The 19,611-nt window shown below is 37.9% G+C and overlaps 1 protein-coding gene across 1 annotated transcript in view; it reads left to right on the top strand.

Moving 5' to 3' along the window:
• Positions 1-19,611, top strand: part of frem3 (Fras1 related extracellular matrix 3) — a 64,492-nt gene that overhangs the window by 24,498 nt on the left and 20,383 nt on the right. The window contains exons 3-10 of the mRNA XM_049481362.1: positions 6,792-6,938; positions 7,498-7,728; positions 7,887-8,012; positions 9,441-9,692; positions 17,037-17,186; positions 17,339-17,548; positions 18,320-18,517; positions 19,214-19,378. Of these exons, the coding sequence (XP_049337319.1) occupies positions 6,792-6,938; positions 7,498-7,728; positions 7,887-8,012; positions 9,441-9,692; positions 17,037-17,186; positions 17,339-17,548; positions 18,320-18,517; positions 19,214-19,378 (1,479 nt within the window). The remainder of the gene's footprint in view (positions 1-6,791; positions 6,939-7,497; positions 7,729-7,886; positions 8,013-9,440; positions 9,693-17,036; positions 17,187-17,338; positions 17,549-18,319; positions 18,518-19,213; positions 19,379-19,611) is intronic.

Genomic DNA, 19,611 nt, shown 5'->3' with positions numbered 1-19,611 from the left:
TACTACTTCACTACTGTACTAAAATACTAAAATACTAAAATACTGTATCTGTATCTACTGGAGTATTATTTTTACTTCACTACTGTACTTAAGTATTAAAATGCTGTATCTGTATCTTTGATGAAGCGGCTCATCATTGAACAAATCAAGAGATCAAGCTGATCTTATAAGAAGATCTCGCTATTCCTGTTCTGCATTTCACTCTAAGAACTTTCCACTGCTTTCTGTAATAACTAAACTAATAACACAGTACTGTACTTTTACTTTCAGTACTTCAGTACTATATTTTACAATAAACTACTTGCCATAGTTAAGTACAAAACATGTTGAATACATTAGTACTTTTACTTTAAGTGTGGAGCTTAAAGAACACTCCAACTTCTACTCAAGTCACTTTTTTGATAAAGCTAATGTTATTCAAGTCTGGGTCTCTAGTACTTTATACTTGTCTGTCTGATACTTGGACTGACTGACACACTCTCGAGAGGGGTATCCAGTTAGTGTTCTTTAACTGAATGTACTGGGCTGAGTGATGTACATTTAAGAGGAGTGTCTTGGTAGTGTTTTGATATTCATTGTACTGGGCTGACTGACACATTCTCGAAAGGGGAATCCAGTTAGTGTTAAATGTACTGGGCTGAGTGATGGACTCTTGAGAGGGGTATCCAGTTAGAGGCGATCTGTTCTTATTCATTTGAAAATGTTATAAATGTTATGAAAGAATTCTTATTTCGCTCTCAAATAACCTGAGGTGCAACACAAATTTTGCACAAATAACCCAGTAGACAATTTTTAACTTTCTGCCTGAAGCTTTGAATTTATTGCATATCTGATTTGTATCACTAATATTAACAGGTGTTAAATAGAAAACTGTTCTCACAATGAATTTGAAGCTTAAGCTTGTTTTTGGGCATCTTGTCTGTTAAATAAAATAAAGCCCTAAACGAACCTGACGGAATGCAGAGCAGGCGGAGATATAATATATATGATAAATGCTTCCTATATTTTTAGCTGGAGCTGTCCGACACCTGAGCTGTCTCGAGGATACGGCTCTCATTCCATACTGAGAAGCTTCCTAACCCTCGGGGAAGGAATGGGAAATGGGAGGATAGATGGTGAAGACACCTTGTGGGAAATCCACTTCTACATATCATGTGATCTCGGGATCTTGGGATCTTGTGTTTGCTTTTCGGCGGTGGTGAACTCCATTAGGGCTTGTTTTGTCTGCGTGAGCCCTTTGGGTTCTGTGTTTTGAGAGAGGTGTCAGGAAGTGGGCCTGTTCTTTTCTTCTCACCTTCACCCACACTCCAGCCCTCTTTCATTAAACTCACATAGCTGAACACTCTGAGTTATGCCAGCTGAGAAGGCAGAGGTGAAGAGAATGCTGGTGGTTTGTCTGCGTTGGACGTAGACGTATCTTGAGTTTGGAGAGAGATGCTCCAGGTTTTTCCAGCTGAGAAGGTAAAGGTGAAGATAATGCAGGTGGATTGTCTGCACTGGATGTAGTTGTTCCTCAGGTTAGGAGGTGGATATCTCTAAGATATCCAGAACCTACAGAACACACTTATTTAAATTATCCTTAGAAGACCATTTTAGCACATATAGTATTACATTACCTGTCAAAAAAAAGTAAATGATGTGCGGTTGATGCTGCAGTTGGTCTGCAGGTTTAGGTTCAGCAACAGTATGTGCTGAAAGAATGAGATCAGCTGACTAACTGATTATACTGAATATAGACCAGGTTATTCCATCAATGGATGAATTTATTCTTCCCTGATGAACACGGCCATATTCCAAGATGATAATTACAGGATTCATAGGGCTGGAATTGTGAAGAGTGATTCAGGGAGCATGAGATCATCATTTTCACACATGGATTGAGAGAGAGTTCACCACAGAGTGCAGATCTTAACCTCATTGAGAATCTTTGGGATGTGCTGGATGGAGAAGAGCTGCTTTGTGCAGTGGTCAGACTCTACCGTCATCAATGCTGCTGCAAGATCTTGGTGAAAAATTAATGCAACACTGGATTAAAATACTTTTATTACTTTTAGTGGGGTGACTTTTAATTTTTGGCCAGGCAAAGTATATGGCATATGTTTAATATTACATCAAATCTGACATTAACCTTTTGAAATAATATTTCCTATATACTGTACGTTGTCTGCCGAACATTAAAATAGAGTTTATTTTTTAATTATTTTAGTGCCTTATTTGATAGGAAGAAATAAAGAGTTTTACATAAACAGTGATCTGAAAGTGTTACACAAATAGAGGAAATATTTGAGCTTTTAATAATTGTATTTTATACAATATTTTGTCTCAGAAAAAAAACATGACTATCAGAGCCAGGCCATAAATTCAGGCTATAACTGCCAAACCTCTATAATAATCCTCATACTTCCATGATCTCCCTCTGCCTTTGTTGAATTCCTTCACTATATTTCCCATAATCCACAGCAACAAACATTATCTGAAAGAACAGTCATAAATCATCAATCCTCCAATTCATTAACAGTTTTATAGACTGTCCTCTTTTGAATTCTAAGTAGCTTTACCTGCGTAGGATTAACCATTGTGTATATACTGTAAAACCTCTTTAATAGACCCACTGTTTGCAAAGTATTGCCAACTTATGCTAACTTTGCATTAGAAGAGGTTAAAAAAATAATTCTGCAGGCACTACAATCTTTTTGAGGTTTTTGTAATCATTTCTAATCACGTAATGGGTGTAAAATGTAAGATTAATGTAAGATAATGTTATAAAAATCCTGCATTATTCACAATACCCATTTAACAGTTTGCATGCAATGAAAGTCACTCTTAATTCTCATTCTTACTACATACAGTGCTGTAATCAAATTTGCCTTAGAAGGCCACAGAGAATGTCAGAAGTCATCTGGCTATCTACCACAGTCAGTCCTGAGATAATCCTGAGATTTAAGAGCCTCAGGATAGCCGGTGTCTGAGGGAATGACCCTTACGAGGATGGCGATTTTCTCCTTTTGGGGATAATGGGAGTCATGAGGTAGCACAGCTTAAAGGTGGAATGGGATAAAGGATAAGTTCAAAGTCGTTAAAGAATCACAGCTTTGCTTCAGTCAGGTTGGAAATTGGATCATGCCGCTGCAGCATGCCTCATAAGCCGTGTCTGCTATAAGAACCTAAATGATTTGGTCTCTTATTAAAGATGCATTAACCAATTCACACAGATTTAGCCTTAATCTGAGAGGGAATGAGTCACTGACATTTCAAGAAGTGGGAACTGTGGAAAGTATCTCAGCTGTTTTGTGGAGATTTTAGTGCTATAGTATTTAAGGACATGGTTTGTATCTTATACTCATTTTTTAGCATCCTTAACATCTTGGATCTTATAGTATATTTATCTTTCATTTTTTACTTTTTGTCATAATATGAATCTGACAGTTGTATTTTCATTGTGTCAAATTGTTAATCTGAAAGGATGCTCCAAAATAACATTAAGTGAAATATTTTTGCATTGACTCTCATTCAATGTCAAGAAAGTTTTTCTTTTCTCTCAATTTTTGCCCTTTTGGAGATCTACTACTGTCTCTACGGTGCTGGTTTCAGATGATCATTCAGAAAAATCATACTCTTTACTGGAAAAACTAACTAGTAAACCAGGTTCTAACCAACACAGTATTGAGTTTTGCGATTTTGCTCATTCTTGGTCCAGCTTGGTTTTGCTGGTCTGACTGGTCAACCAATATGGTCAACTTTGGTCATGTTGGTAATGGTGGTCAACGAACATTGCCAAACTTCACCATATTGGTTTTCTAGCTTGTTCAGTTTGATTATTTGTGTAGACCAGCTTGGGGCTAGCTAAACCAGCTTGGCCAGTTTAAGCTGACCAGGCTGTTTCGTGCCTTATAGTTGCCAAGTCTTAGGATTGTTCGGATGTTCTTCCGAATCTCTGGATTGGTTTAGAATCTCAGTATTATTGATTGGGTTGTAGAGTGTAATCTAAAAGTGTGTGGGTTTTTTTTTTTCTTTTTTTCTGGTCAAATCTTTCTAACTAGAGATCCATTTGTATGAATAATAAGTAAAATAAAGCATATTGTGACCTTCCACATTAAAGTTTTAATTCAAACAGTTAATACATCTTGATTAAAGGAGAACTCCGGGGTAAACTGTGTGGACTTTTGGTGTAGTAAAACATGATAACAAGTACTTATTTTTGATGAATAGCTTTTAGTTTGTCCAAACACCCTTCAGACTGGGTGACACGGGTATAATTTTCCTCGATAAATCCATTTTTCCACCGTTATCCAGCTCAAAGTAGCTCCACACCTCCTTGCTAGAATCCGGAGAGCCCTGACATTTTAAACGAGGCTTTAATAACTTAAGAACTGCACAAGAAGCTTATTAAAACCACTGTTTACATCCTATAACGCTACCTTCAGCTCCGTGCGCCGTCATGACTGTACTGAAAATGATATAGACATATATACATAGACTCCGCATAGCATAGCACCCGGCACCTGGATTAATGGCGGCGCTTGGAGCTGAGGCTCGCGTTATAGGATGTAAACAGTGTTTTTAATAAGGTTCTTGTGCACTTTTTAAATTATTAATGCCTCATTTTTAAATGTCAGGGCTCTCCAGATTCTAGCAAAGAGGTGTGGAGCTACTTTGAGCTGAATAATGGTGTAAAAAGTGATTTTTCGGGGCAAATTATGCCTCTTGTTGCCCAGTCTGAAGGGTGTTAAAATTTCTGGATCTCTGAACACTGTGGGAGAGCAGAGGTGGGCTATTCATCAAAAATAAGTAGTTGTTATTATGTTTAACTACAGCAAAAGTCCATTTTACACTAAAGTTTTTTTTCTTTAAGCCTAGTCGTAGTCTGCATACTTTTTAATAGCAAGGGACTCTCCTTTCAAAATGCTGTATAGACCAAGACTAGGTTTAATCACTATCTGGAGAATCTGCCCTAATAACTCTTGGTACCACTTTAAAATAAGATTACATTTGTAAAGGGTTTATAAATGGTTTACAATTCGTTTATTAATTGTTACTAATTAGGTTGCAAATGCCTTAAAAATAATTAATAATCAGTTATAACACATACGTAGAAAGGGCAACATTATAGATGGCTGTTGGTTCACTATTTGGCAAACAACAGGTCATTGTTGCTCTTTCTACATATGTGTTATAACTGATTATTAATGCCTAATGAATTAACCTAATTAGTAACCGTTAATAAACTAATTGTAAACCATTTATAAACCCTTTATAAAAGTAGTCTTATTTTAAAGTAGTACCCTCTAAAGATTAATCATGTAATATAAGTTTTAGTTTAATCTAGGTTTGAATCTGAAGCTAAATGCAGCACACATGGGTGGGATATCAGTGAATAAATGGACGTCTATAGTGAAGCTCCAGATGAGGGGTCTCTCCAGCCTCCCCTGGCTCTGCTGTCACTACTGCTGTCACGGTTCAGGATCACAGTAGTAACTGAACCTTCTCCCACTGTGGTTCTGCCCCGTCGCCTCATCACTCCCACCCCTGAACCCGACTGTCTGGACCCGCGGCACTAACCCGACACCTGGTCTGACTTACACCCTGCTTCACTCAGAAGCAGCAGAAACTGAGAACTGAGGGGCATCCATTACCCTCCCCAGTATGAGGTCCTGCTGTCACGCTGTTTCAGACATGGGGATCCAAGCAGCAGCCCGTCACCCTGCGAGTTCTGACCCGCTGAACTGAGTGTATGGCTCTCACACATATTACACCTTTAACAGGAGCAGCACGACATGAGTTTAGATGGTTGAACTTATTGGGATAATAAGCGTGAAGGTTTAGGGTGTGAACCAGGGGAAGGGTCAAATTCAGGAGTTTTCCAGAGTGTTCCAGAGTGTTCCAGAGTGTTTCAGAGTGGCAGTCACCACCAAGATAACTGCAGTTAACTGCATTGCTGCTTTGCTATAAAATTAACATATAGTTGTGTTGCTTACTTAATGGCATTTTTAGTCATGTAAAGAATTAAAATTTCATTTAACTCTTTCAGACTCCTCGTCCACTGCAATGCACATCATCTGTTTTCTTCTTTCTTGTGTGTTCTTGTACTTAAAGGAGAACTCCAGTGTAAAATGGACTTTTGTTGTAGTAAAACATGATAAAAAGTACTTATCTTTGATAAATAGCACACCTCCGTTCTCCCACAGCGCTCCGAGATCCAGAAATTTTAACAGTTCAAACACCCTTCAGACTGGGTGACACAGGGCATAATTTGCTGCGATAAATCGCTTTTTCCACCGTTATCCAGCTCAAAGTAGATCTACACCTTCTTGCTAGAATCTGGAGAGCCCTGACATTTAAAATGAGGTATTAATAACTTAAAAAGTGCACAAGAAGCTTATGAAAAACACTTTACATTACATCCTATAACTCTATAGATTCAGCTCCGAGCACCGCCATTACTGATCATAGATATATATATATACATAGATTCCGCATAGCCTGCCTCCTGGTGCCGGCTGCTTTGCTATGCAGAGTCTATGTACTGTATATATGTGTATATATATATGTCTATGTTATTTTCTGTTCAGTAATGGCAGCACTCAGAGCTGAAACTCGCTTTTTCCCAAAGTAGAGTTTGCATTCGTAGCCAGTTAGTGAGCTGGGTTTCTGTACATTTTAAGGGTGTAATTATAAGACTGTTACATAACAGTTTTGATTTCTGACTCCCAGAATGAATTAATTTCCCATCCTAGAGACTCTTTAAATTGCTGCTGTCCACTTTCCTAATTTGTGGCTTATTAATCACACAGGGGGCAACAAGCTGAAGCCCCAGCCGTTCCGCCTGAACTGGGCCTGGATCTCTCTGGAGAAGGAGTTTTATCTGGTGGATGAGGACGCAAAGTTTCTGGAGGTGACGCTCAAACGCAGAGGCTACCTGGGGGAGACATCGTTTGTCAGTAAGTATATTTAATAAAAAAATATTCTTAAGCAACAAAATTATAGATGTAAAAAAAAAAATATATATATATATATATATGAATTATATGTCCAACATCTTATAGTCAATATCTCTTAATGTAAAAGCCTAAATCCAATAGGGTATGTACTGGGGTGAGGTGGGGCATTCATAGAGCAGTTTATAGTGGCCAAGGCAAGTAAATCTATAATTTCCAGAAGCTGCATCTTTTAAGTTAGAAGCCGAATTAGTTTTTAGCATTATCACTCCATAACAGGAGAAGGTAAAAATCTCAACTTTCAATAGAATTTAGATTTTATATAGTAAAAAGGTTTTATTCTAAATTTATGAGCATTTGATTGCCCCATTCATTATGAAATTCGATGTATTTTAAAAAGTAAAAAAAAAAAAAAAACTATTGTTTTTTACTTTATTCATTACTTTTGTAAACCTTGCTGTGCAATACTGAGAAATTCTGTTTGGGGAATCTTCTCAATAACTTCACAAAACTTTGACAAATCACTGGAATACATGTAAATCTGATATTTAATTTCTCTCAGGCATCGGCACTAAGGACGGCACTGCCAAGACGGACAAGGACTTTCGTGGAAAAGCCCAGAAGCAGGTCCAGTTTAACCCAGGCCAGACCACGGCCACCTGGAGGGTGAAGATCTTCACTGATCTAGAGTTTGAAACTTCAGAAACCTTCGAGATTCAGCTCTCAGAACCTGTGATGGCAGTACTTGAGTACCCAGACAAAGCCACTGTGGAGATTGTGGACCCTGGAGATGGTAAGAATACATTTCTTAGGTTATTTAGCTTGAGATAAGTGTAATGATTCTGACATTGGCCATGACTGTGGGTGGCAGACCTCTTAAGAAGTTAAAATGTGTAGAAGGTTAGGTGGTTATTTGTTAATTTGCCCTTTTTTATTTCTATTTTTTGTCAGAGTCCACCGTGTTCATCCCTCAGGCTGAGTTTCTGATAGAGGAGGACATCGGTGAGCTGCTGGTTCCTGTACGCAGGTCTGGAGATGCGAGTCAGGAGCTTATGGTCGTCTGTTACACACAGCAAGGTCAGTCCTAACACTGCAATACCAATCTTTTAGCGAATATTATATATCTCATATTTAAGTGTCAATAGATTACAATATCAAAACATGGTTATGCAAACATCCAGTAATCATATGTATAACCATGTTATAAATGCATTATATAATAAAAAGTGTTATACAAGGTCTTAAACCTGAAAACTGTTCTGGGTTTCTCATTTTATTTCTATTTAATAAATATTTGGTCCAACATTATTTAAATAGTTCTCAAAAGATCATCTACAGATGCTCTAAGTATTTTAAAAGAGCTCTTAAACCCCCTGATTTGTTCTGACTCCACGCTCAGCTCAAATTTGAAAAAAAAAATAAATATTTAAAAATAGGAGTGGCAGTTTGGAAGGGGCTCTGGGTGATGTATGGGTTTAGAGGCAGGGCAGGAGGGAGAGCTGATTGGCTGAGCTGCATCTGCAGCAGTGTGCCTCTGATAGCGGTGAGACGCAGGTGTTTGGACGTCAGCAGGGGGTGCGATATTATTGTTTGTCTGATCTGCATATTGTGAAAGTACACAGAAACATCATTCTCAACTATAACACAGTAGAACCCGAGAGGGCGCTGCAGAGGCAGAAATTACCACAATAAAAGCATTTTTTAAAGGTTAGAAAATGTCTATACAAAATTTAAGCAGGACTAGCATGTTTAATTTATGCAAAGGACACACATTTCAGCTATTAATTGAAAAAAATATGGGTCAGTGGCTCTTTAAACATGGGGATTAATTAGAATATATTACATATATAAAGAGCACAAACTATTTGCATACTGGTTGTGTCCCCAATTTTCTGCATAACACTCACCATCAGTGTGTAGTTACTCCCCCCGAGCTACCTTAGGTAAACTTGTGGATCATATATATTGATTAACTGCTTGGCCTCCGTGTTATAGGCTGTAAGAACAAGCATTATTTTCTGAGCAGCTATAGTAACTCTATAGCATTTTCTTTCTTCTTCTACTTTTCTGAGTAATTAAAAAAAAACATTTCTTTAGAACTTTTTTGTAACCTAATTTAATAAAAAAGTAATCTTTCTTAATTATATTTAAAGTAGAAATTAATAATGTTATTATTTGTTTTAATGTTTGTATACTTAAACTACACTACATTAAACTACGCTACACTACCTAAACTAAAGAATTCATTTTCTACCATTTCAAAACAATGAACAAACTTCAAACTTCACACGAATTTAGTTAATATTAAGTAATTAAGTCATTTAAGGTAATGGGTTCCATGCAGTTTTTTAGTAAAGTCAACTAATCTGGGTTAAGTGTGCATTTTTTTTTAGATCCCTTTCTAATGATCATTATTCTTGATATTTCATATCAGTTACTAAAGACTTCTTTGGTTTAAAGGTTTACAGACATTAAAAATTCTTCTTTTTCTCCCTTTCTGTTTAGACACTGCGACCGGCACCATCCCCAGCACGGTGCTCTCCTACTCCGACTACATCACCCGACCCGAAGATCACACCAGTGTCCTGCGCTTCGACAAGGACGAGCGGGAGAAGCTGTGCAGAATCATCATCATCGACGACTCGCTGTATGAGGAGGAGGAGAGCTTTAATGTGTCACTGAGCATGCCCATGGGAGGCCAGGTGGGGGCCAGCTTCCCCAGTGCCAAGGTGGTTATCCTGGCAGACAGTGATGATGGTGAGTTTAAATATATATTTATATATGATATATGTACAGTATTAAGCAAATGCTTAAGGCACCTGTGGGAATTTTAAGTAAAAGTTTCTTCTTATCTGTGCAGTAAGTGTTTATTAGCTCAGTAAAACACATTACAGCATTGCAATAAATACAAACAACAATTTTACAAAAAACTGTACTTTTCTCTCCTTATCCAAGTTTATTAGAGTTATTTCTAGTTCTCATCATATTAATCAACACCTGCTTTGGTAAATTACTGGTAAATGTGGTAAATCAGGTGAGCTGCTGACGGAACTGAACATAATATACACATGCTGGCTGAGGAGCATCCAGGAGAAATCTGGAACCTCTACACTTTGTTCTTCAGCTTGGCTCACAGGATATAACATACTTACTTAAAAATGAGAAATTCTTCTTACATTTTACTGTATTTATGTTTATTTGCATCTGTTTAAATCATATGTGGTGCTTTTTTCAAGTAAAAACACTCATATTGCTGAGATAAATGGATTAGTGTAATTTGCTTAGGTGCCTAAAACTTTTGCACAGTACTGTATATATACATATATTGGTACAATTTACCAGTTACATTTTTTTTCCCTTCTCTTATAGCAAAATGGTATCTTTAACTTTTTTGTTGGTATTATTCCTGTTATTAATGCATAAACTCATATTACTGTATTTTTCATACTAAAAGGTGCAATATCAATAAACATTTATTTTTTGGTCAATTTTCATACATACTGACAATTATTGGGAAAATTAAAGGATTTGAAGTGCAACTTATAGTATGAAAAATACAGTAATTATTTGATAACAATGTAAAATTTGTGGGCCTACACTGAAAAAAATGAGTAACATTGTGCATTTGCTTTTTTTAAGTAAATTTAATTTCAGATAAATTTAAGACTTGAATGTTACATAGAGTAAATAAGTGATCTAATTAAAATAACTTAATTTATACAATATTACTCACAATATATTATAATTTCGGAAATTTAAATACTTTTAGTTAAAACATACATATTACACTGTCTCAACACATGGATGGCATGTAATACATTCGAATGTGTTGAGACATTGTAATATGTGTGTTTTAACTAAAAGTATAAAAAAAACAGAAATTATAATTATGTTATTATATATTATGTATCATAAATTATTTGAGTAATATTGTATAAATTAAGTAATTGTAATTAGGTAATATTGTATGCAGAAATTAAGTAAAGTTTACTAAAAGAAAGGATTGACTGAAGTTCAGTTCACTTATTTACTCCATGTAACATTTAAGTCTTGAAACCGAGTTGAAGTTACTTAAATTTATCTGAAATTAAAAATATCTTAAAAAAAAGAAATGCAAAAAGTTGCGAAACTGTTTTAAAGTAAATTTTACTCAAAATGTTTTTTTTAGTGTATTAAAATGTAAAGGTACAGTAATTGTGATAGAAGTTCAGTTATGAGGATAAAAAAACGGTAAAATAAATGTAAATGTTTCAGAATAAATTTGCTGTTGGATTGGACTGGTTTAGATATTAGAGTGTAAAAAAAACAGATCAAATCACTGGGTGGACATCATGCCCAGAGACTGGGACTAATAGTAGTCCTCAAAAAGATATAAACCTAAATATGATATAATATTGCGAAAAAGACAGTGATTTAGGCTGTAATATTACAGTGCATTGGATTACAAATGCACCGTATGCGCAGGTACTTTAGAAAAGCCACCCTTTCATTATGTTCAGCTGCAGCAGGACAGGAAAGCTGGCTGGAGAGTCTGTGATGCAGAAACAGAACATGTGATCCGTGATTACTGATATTGTGCTGAATGAAAGCTTTTGTTTTAGCAGCTGAGCTATAGAAAGAGAGGAAAAAAGGAAAGACACGCAGCTTTGAAGTGAGATCAGAGTGGTTCAGGATGTGGCTGCGTTCCACTCTTCCAGTCACTTAATGATGTGGAGTCTGCAGCGGTAACAGGAGACTGCAGATTGACTCTGAGTTTAAGTCGACGTTTTACAGGGAAAAGCTCTCTGAACTCGGACCAGGACCACAGACATATCTCATAACACCAGGAGCTTCCCTTCCCTTCTGTTCTCCTCCGCTGCTCTAATTCAGTCATATAGACTCTTAATGCAGTTCTGTAATAAAAGAGTGATCTTATACCAGTTCTATAACACTGTAGAACAGTCAGAGACATGTACATATTCTGTGTACAGAACCAGACAAAAGTGTTAAACAAACCATAATATCTTGGGAGCTGTTAATTTGTGGTTTCTGAGGCTGGTAACTCTGATTATCTTATCCTGTACAACAGAGAAAACTCTTGCTTTTCCTTTCCTGGGACGGTACTGATGAGGGCCAGTTTCATCATAACGTTTTTGATGGTCGTTGATGGCGTCTGCACTTGAGGATACTTTCAAAGTTCTTAAAATTTCTTAAAATATTGTTTCTTTTATTTAGATGAGTAGTTATTGCTTCTCATAATCTGGATTAGAACATTACTTAAATATTCATTATTCACTGTATACCTGTAACTCTACCTCTTCATTACTTTACTTTAACTGATGCTCTCAAACACTTTATTAAGAGGCAAGAAATTCAAGTAATTAACTCTTGATGAGTTCAGCACAGCTGTTAACTGAAAGCCTGAATTCCAGGTGACTCTACCTCATAAAACTGACTGAGAAAATCCAGACAAGATGTGCTACTTTGAAGAATCTAAAACATAATAAATATAAAATATTAATATAAAATATAAAAACATATTCTGGTTTGTTCAACACTTTATTTACAACAGAAGCTTTAGTTAGGATGTCTATAATGATGTCTTTAAAATGTATTTTATATGTCTTTAAAGCAGAACTATTATTTTAAATAATGACAAAACACTGAATTTAAGATGTGTCCAAACTTTTGACGGGTACTGACAACTTAAAAAAAAAAATCAGAGCAAATTCTGTGACATATACACCCAAAAGGATGTTCAGTACAATGAACATTGTAACTTTTAACTTCTTTAATAATATCTAATGACTTATCTGTTCAATCAGTACATTCAATTCATCCATATTCTAATTGAAATTTTTAACTATATAAAAAATAACTTTTGATACTGTTATTTTTTGGCTGATGATAAAGTTTTCAATCCCTCCCATGATTTGAATGTGTTACAGTTTAGACGTTTTATTATAAACAAATCACTAAACATTTTTTAAAAGCAAAACTGTTTGCTTTTAGATTTTAGAGAGACAGTAACTTCTGAAGGTAATCTACATTTAACTGCTTACGATGCTGCTGTATATTGACTTTGCTGAGCCCTACAGCCCTTTTAGCTAAAACACACAAAAGAACCACCACTAGTCCCAGTCTCTACAAGTGTGGACACGATCTCCGTTAAGCACTTTGATCTGGTCCTGCAGGGGTTTGTGGGCCGTTATTGGACCCTCTCAGACTCTATTGTTCTCCTTCCTCTTGTTTGGAGCGATCGCGTTACCAGGCGTCCAAATATGGCTTTAGCGTTGCGACGGAGGGAAAATCTAGCGTACACTGAGAGCATTCAGAGCTTTAAAGGAGTGATGGATAATCGATGGACACACAAACAAAAACGAGAGAGCGACAAGATAGAAACCTGAAGCACAAACTAAACAAACAGAGACGCTACAGGCCATGAAAGAACTTGTTGCTGAACGATAGCGGCGCATGCAAGGCATCATAGAGAAGACAAAGCATGGATTAGCAGCACCTGGGGTGTGGACCAGAGACTCACAGTATCTCAGTTACATTCACTTTATGTCCGAATGTTTGTGGACAGCCCTCTCTGATGAATACTGTACATTTAGACACTTTAGGTTGCAACCATTGCTAACACAGATGTGCAATTACACACACAAACACGACTTGTCTAGTCTAGTATTTGAAAAGCATTTCCAATACTGATAACATCATCAAATTAAACATCATGACCCCACTAAAGTTGGTTATCAGATTTTTTTCCTTGCTGTGTAAACGTGCCAAATTGAATTTTTTCAAATCAGATTTGAGTCACTTTTTTCATATGTGGTCCTAAATCAGATACGCATCCGATCCATGCGATACGAATGTGAATGGTAAAATCATAATTCATGAGTCTTTTTGCTTTTACTCATTAGCATTAGCGCTACGCGCTTCTCTCTCGTACCCACACATCTCTTGGTGCAGCTGAGCAGCTATAGCTGCAAAAACAGCAAAAGCAAACCGCCTGCCATTTTTTCACCTCCTCGACCTGAGCATGAACTTCAGACCAGCTCAGGCCCGGCATCACAGGGGGATAAGTGTCCCGCCCCCTTAATGTTCCTAATAAGACCTAATTATTTTACAATATTAAAAAAATAATTTACCTTTTTTTCTGAAGCAGTTGGTTTCTAAAGCGTTTTTCGTAGCTTTATTGGTCCCTAAACGTCGCATTAAAACACAATTCGTAATTCACAGTCAAATGTGTGATTCGTGTTGTTAAAACTGTTAAAATTGGTCACATTTACCCAATGAAACTGTCGCGGTGATGAGAGTGGGCGGGCACCACAGTGAAATGTTAGGTAATGGTGCTGGCTAAAAGTTTTAACAATGGATATCAGAAAATGGCAAAATTAGTTTCACTTGAATAAGCACCACCACCCCCCTGAAACATCTGACACCCCCCCCACACTGTATATGTCCTGGCGCCCGCCCTAGACCAGCTGTTTACTCTTCACTCCAGCAAAAGAAGCTCCACTTATGAGCTGCTAACTCATCCATTTCATTTTTGTAAAGCTATGAGTCATCCATTAAAATTAGACCTTTTTTTTTGTTGTTGGTGAAGAAGGTGATGTTTATACACACACTGTATCAATGTGCGCATGTGAGGCATTTCAGGGACACATTCGTTCATATTACACACAAATACAGCTCACTTACATTTGTAAATGTGAACCATCAAGATCCGATATAAGCAAAAAATCTCATTTGAGGAATGTGGCTTGTAATGTGAACGTAGCCAAAAGCAGGATGAACCATTTTAATACAATTCATTTGAAAAGTAATATTGAATGGGCAGTGTCTCAATACTTTTGTCCTTGTATTTGTGTTTGTTGTAGAGATATTAGTATTAATATCCTGCAGCAGGTCAAACTATAACTTATTTAAAAAAAACTCATTAGTTAATTTGGCCATTAATAGAAATGGTGTGATGAGACGGTGATTATAAGGGGGTGTATTTTATTATAATATTGAATATTACATAACAGCTCTGAATGCAGCTTTTTTTGGCCTTCTCTACATCTCTTCACTACACTTGGGTTATTTGGGTCTTTTCACCATCCACTTTTCACTCTCCGCTCTGCAGTTTAGTCATGATTAGAAGCCGCAGCCCCCTGTTTCAGGGGTGGTCCCTCCTCTGTCCTTTAGAATATCCTTCCACTGAAAGACGGATGTGGGCAAAGCCGAGCCTGAGAGAGATTTATGGGTAAATAATGCGTGTATATTTATTCTCTCTTCTTGTCTAATGTGACAGAGGAGAATTCACACTCACACACACACACACACACACAATGTGGACCACAACTCTCTCTATCTCGGGCTGGACTTCTTGGTGGGTCTAACGGTGAGACCTCAGTAGTGTGTGTGTGTGTGTGGGAGAGGGATGAGATGGGGGTGTGGGAAGTTCAGTAAGTTGGGCTAAAGCTGTGGTTTGGACTCCAGCCAGTGTTAAGGCATCTTATTGTGGTGTGTGTTCAGACTGTCTTCTATAGGATGCCTATGGATGTTTTCCCACCCGCCTTCTCACTCTACACACACACACCGATACACACACACCGATACACACACACACGCTATAGAGTGTCTCTTGGCCGAGGTATCAGCGAGGGGGGGGCTGTCTAGCCTGTCTGTAGGGCAGGATGTAAGCAGTGACAGTGGTTTCCTGTGCTGTTAGTGGGTGATGACACAGGCCGTCTCTTTGACACGTTAATGGGTCAGACAGGAGCCTGAGTCACCTGGACTTCCCTACTGACTGTGAGGACAGGATGATATACCACACACAGTGATCAGTGTAGTGCTCAGAGTTTACTTAACATCTAAAGGGTAATGGTTTTTATACTGTAGAGGTTTTTTACCCTCCTATTATTTTTATTTACCAGAACCAGCAGTGGTGTTCCCGGGTCATATTGACCGCATCGCATGTTTAATTATCCAAAAAAACAGTGGTTTTACATAACATTAAAACATGCAGTTTTGTTTTAGTTTTGGTTTTTGCAGGGGGTTGTTGCAGCTATGTGAGATGAACCATTTTCATATTATATGTTGATTACAATAATTAAGGCAAGCAGAAGAAGTTTTATACAAAAAAATACTTTTAACTATTTTTTCTAGATCTTCAAACTTCAAGACGGGTCAGTTTAACCAGTATCATAACAGAAGGGTTAATGTAATGATGATCACTGTGGGCCAAAAAATTTAAATAGCGTAGATTCACTGCTTTGTAAAAGGTTTCTGCACCCATATTTGTGTTGAAAATTAGGGGTTAATAAATCATTCTTGGGCAAAATAAATATTGCATTTATTTTACTGCTTTGTAAATGGTTCCCCTACTCATATTTGGAATTTTCTAAAAAATGTTCAAACTAAAACGGTGAAATTTGAGACTTCATCATGCATCATGCCCACTGAAGACTTGGGTTCAAGTCCATATCTGAGTAGAATTTCCCTGTTCCCCCTGTGTCCACGTGGGTTTCCTCCATGGACTCCCACTGTCCAAAAACATAGAGATCAGGTAAAATTAATACTCTAAATTGCCCTGGTGTGTGTGTGTGCTTGTGTGTGTGTGTGTGTGTGTGTGTGTGTGTGTGTGTGTGGGTATAAGTATGTATGTGTATGAATGTGTGTATGACTGTATGTCCAGATATGGATTGGCACTCTGTGCTGGGTCAACTCCTTAGTGCCCAATGCAATCCTCCAGGTAGACGGTTGTTTCCGGTTGAGAATATGCTGTCCCTGATTGGCTACTACTTCTCACTAATTTGTGTGTGGATGAGTGTTGAGTGTAATTGATTTTAGAGTGTTGATTGTAAAGCTAAGTGTAACTTCATTCATCATTACAGTGTGAAAACCAAGATTACTCAGTAATAAACTCAAATATGGGCCAATGTAGTGTTAGGAGTCCTGCCCAAGGACTCTTTTTGGAGTAGCACAGCACACAGTTACCCAGACCTGGAATTAAACCCAAGACTCCCACGTGGAAGCTCTTTAGCAGGTGGTGGTGTTATCCACTGCACCACACCACCCACAAACTAAAGATGCTGGCGAAGCTTGATGTGTCTCTATGTTTGTGTGCTGCAGAGCCGTCGCTGTATTTCGGAGAGACAGAGTACACCGTGGACGAGAGTTCAGGTTATGTGGAGGTGAGAGTGTGGAGGACGGGTACTGACCTCTCTAAAACCGCTACCGTCACCGTGCGCTCCAGAAAGAGTGAACCCGTCTCTGCAGAAGGTAAAAAACAACAACTTTACTTTACAGAGATTTATTTTACACTGGTTTACGTCACTGTACTGCTAAAAAAAGTTTTAAAAATGTCAATTTAGAGTAAATTATATACTGTCACTGTTATTAATAATATTTCACATTGCTCTGACTGTCTCCAGCGGGTCTGGATTATGTGGGCATCAGTCGTAACTTGGACTTCGCGCCCGGCGTCACCATGCAGACGTTCCGCGTGACTATCCTGGATGACCTGGGTCGCCCTGAGCTGGAAGGACCAGAGAAGTTTGAGCTGGTGTTGCGTATGCCCATGAACGCTGTGCTGGGAGAGCCCAGCAAGACCGTCATCACCATTAATGACACCGTGACTGACCGTGAGTTCACCAGCCTCCACACATAACACAGATTATACACAGTCTATAGCAGGGGTGTCCAAACTTTTTTTGTTGGGGGCCAGAAGGAGAAATATATTTGAAGTCACGGGCCACAGACTCTGTAATAAAACAAATAATGAAATATACCACTTTAAATAATACTTTTTTCCTGATTATTTCATTTACGCACCATTTTACTTGACTTACTATCTTTATCTTTTACAGTGTTGTGTAAACTAAGATTTTTCAAATTTACGTTTAATTTCATGATGTCTCTTAATATTAAATTCCTTAATTACAGCAACCTTTAGACTCTTTGCCCCGTTTTTCTGCGCTAGAAATGCGCACTCTCTCCACTTTTAGACTCTTTGGCCGTTTTTCTGCGCTAGAAATGCGCACCCTCTCCGCTTTTAGACTCTTTTGCCCCTTTTTCTGCACTAGAAATGCACACTCTCTCCGCTTTTAGACTCTTTGGCCTGTTTTCCTGCGCTAGAAATGCGCACCCTCTCCGCTTTTAGACTCTTTTGCCCCTTTTTCTGCGCTTGAAATGCGCACCCTCTCCGCTTTTAGACTCTTTGGCCCGTTTCTGACACCTAGCGTTCAAACTTTGAATCTCACATTATAAAAACCTGCTTAACAGCGGGCCAACTTTCATTCTATTTTTAAAATACCTCGCGGGCCGCTCCATAATGGCACGCGGGCCATAGTTTGGACACCCCTGGTCTATAGAGACAGAAATATATTTATATTGTAAAATTTCTATAATATCAGTTCCCAGGGTGCAGTTCAGGGAGGCGGAGTACAAGGTGGACGAGGCTGATGGTCAGATCAAAGCCATGATTTACCGCAGTGGAGACATCAGCAAGAAGTCCACTGTGCGCTGCTACACTCGCCAAGGCTCCGCCCAGGTCATGATGGACTACAACGAGAGGCCCAACACCGACGCCTCCATCGTCACCTTCCTACCAGGTCTGCAAGTCACTGATCATTCCAACATGTTTTAGATACAATCCACTGTTCAATACCACAGTCTTTACTGATCCGTTTGATATGAAATGTGTATCCACTCGCTATTCTGTACCATAGAAACACCTTAGCAACTGCTTACCAATTCCACAGCAGCACCTTAGGCATCCATCAGCAGCAACAACACAATACAATAAGAAACATATTCAAACATAAATTAAAGCACAGAAGAATAGAACAAATATAAGGGTGTAAAAAAACTTTCTATAAAAGGTAAGGATCTATCTGTAAACAGAGTAGTGCAGTAGATGTTGCTAATGGTCATTAAATAATTAAATAATTAACAGAGCAAAGTGCAAGGTGCAATGACATTGATTATGAAAGTGACTGATGTGCCATAGAAATAGAAAATATAAATAAATATAAATATGCATACGTAACAAATATAGTTCTGAAAAGTGAATCTGTAAATACTTAATCATGTGTAAAGTGTTCTTGAATGTAAGTGAGGTTGGGGAAGTGTTAGTGTAAAGAATTAAGTGGTTGAATAATGTCTATGTGGTCCATGTGGTCAACACCTTAGCAACCAACACCTGTACCACACATATGGATACATCCCTAGAATTTTAAATGTAAAAAATAATAATAATAATTAAAAAGCCCTTACTGACCCATTTGTTCTGAAATGTGTCTCCAAAGGTGAAAACGAGAAGCCGTGTGTGGTGACCTTGGTGGATGACTCTATCCATGAGGAGGACGAGGAATTCCGACTGGTTTTGGGAACGCCCAAGAGCAAGACTCCATACGGAGCTGCACTGGGAGAGCAGAAGGAAACTTTGGTCACCATCGCTGACAGAAAAGACAGTGAGTACACTAATATTTGAGCTTTTAACACACATTGGATTGGATTGGGTTGGAGTTAAAACTTGCAGAAAGACAGCTTTTCTCCAAGTGAGAGAGTTGGAAGATGTCCACTGGCCCATTGGACGAAACTCAGGAATTTTGAATGATCCTTCTTCTGTAAGGTTGCTATTTTGGAGTTATTTAAGGATTTTGGTGATTAAACAAAGTTTGTTTTATGAGATTGGCATCATTAA

Source organism: Astyanax mexicanus, chromosome 7, assembly GCF_023375975.1.
Source record: "Astyanax mexicanus isolate ESR-SI-001 chromosome 7, AstMex3_surface, whole genome shotgun sequence".
Classification (NCBI taxonomy): Eukaryota; Metazoa; Chordata; class Actinopteri; order Characiformes; family Acestrorhamphidae; genus Astyanax; species Astyanax mexicanus.
This window is presented reverse-complemented; position numbering and strand designations above follow the sequence as displayed.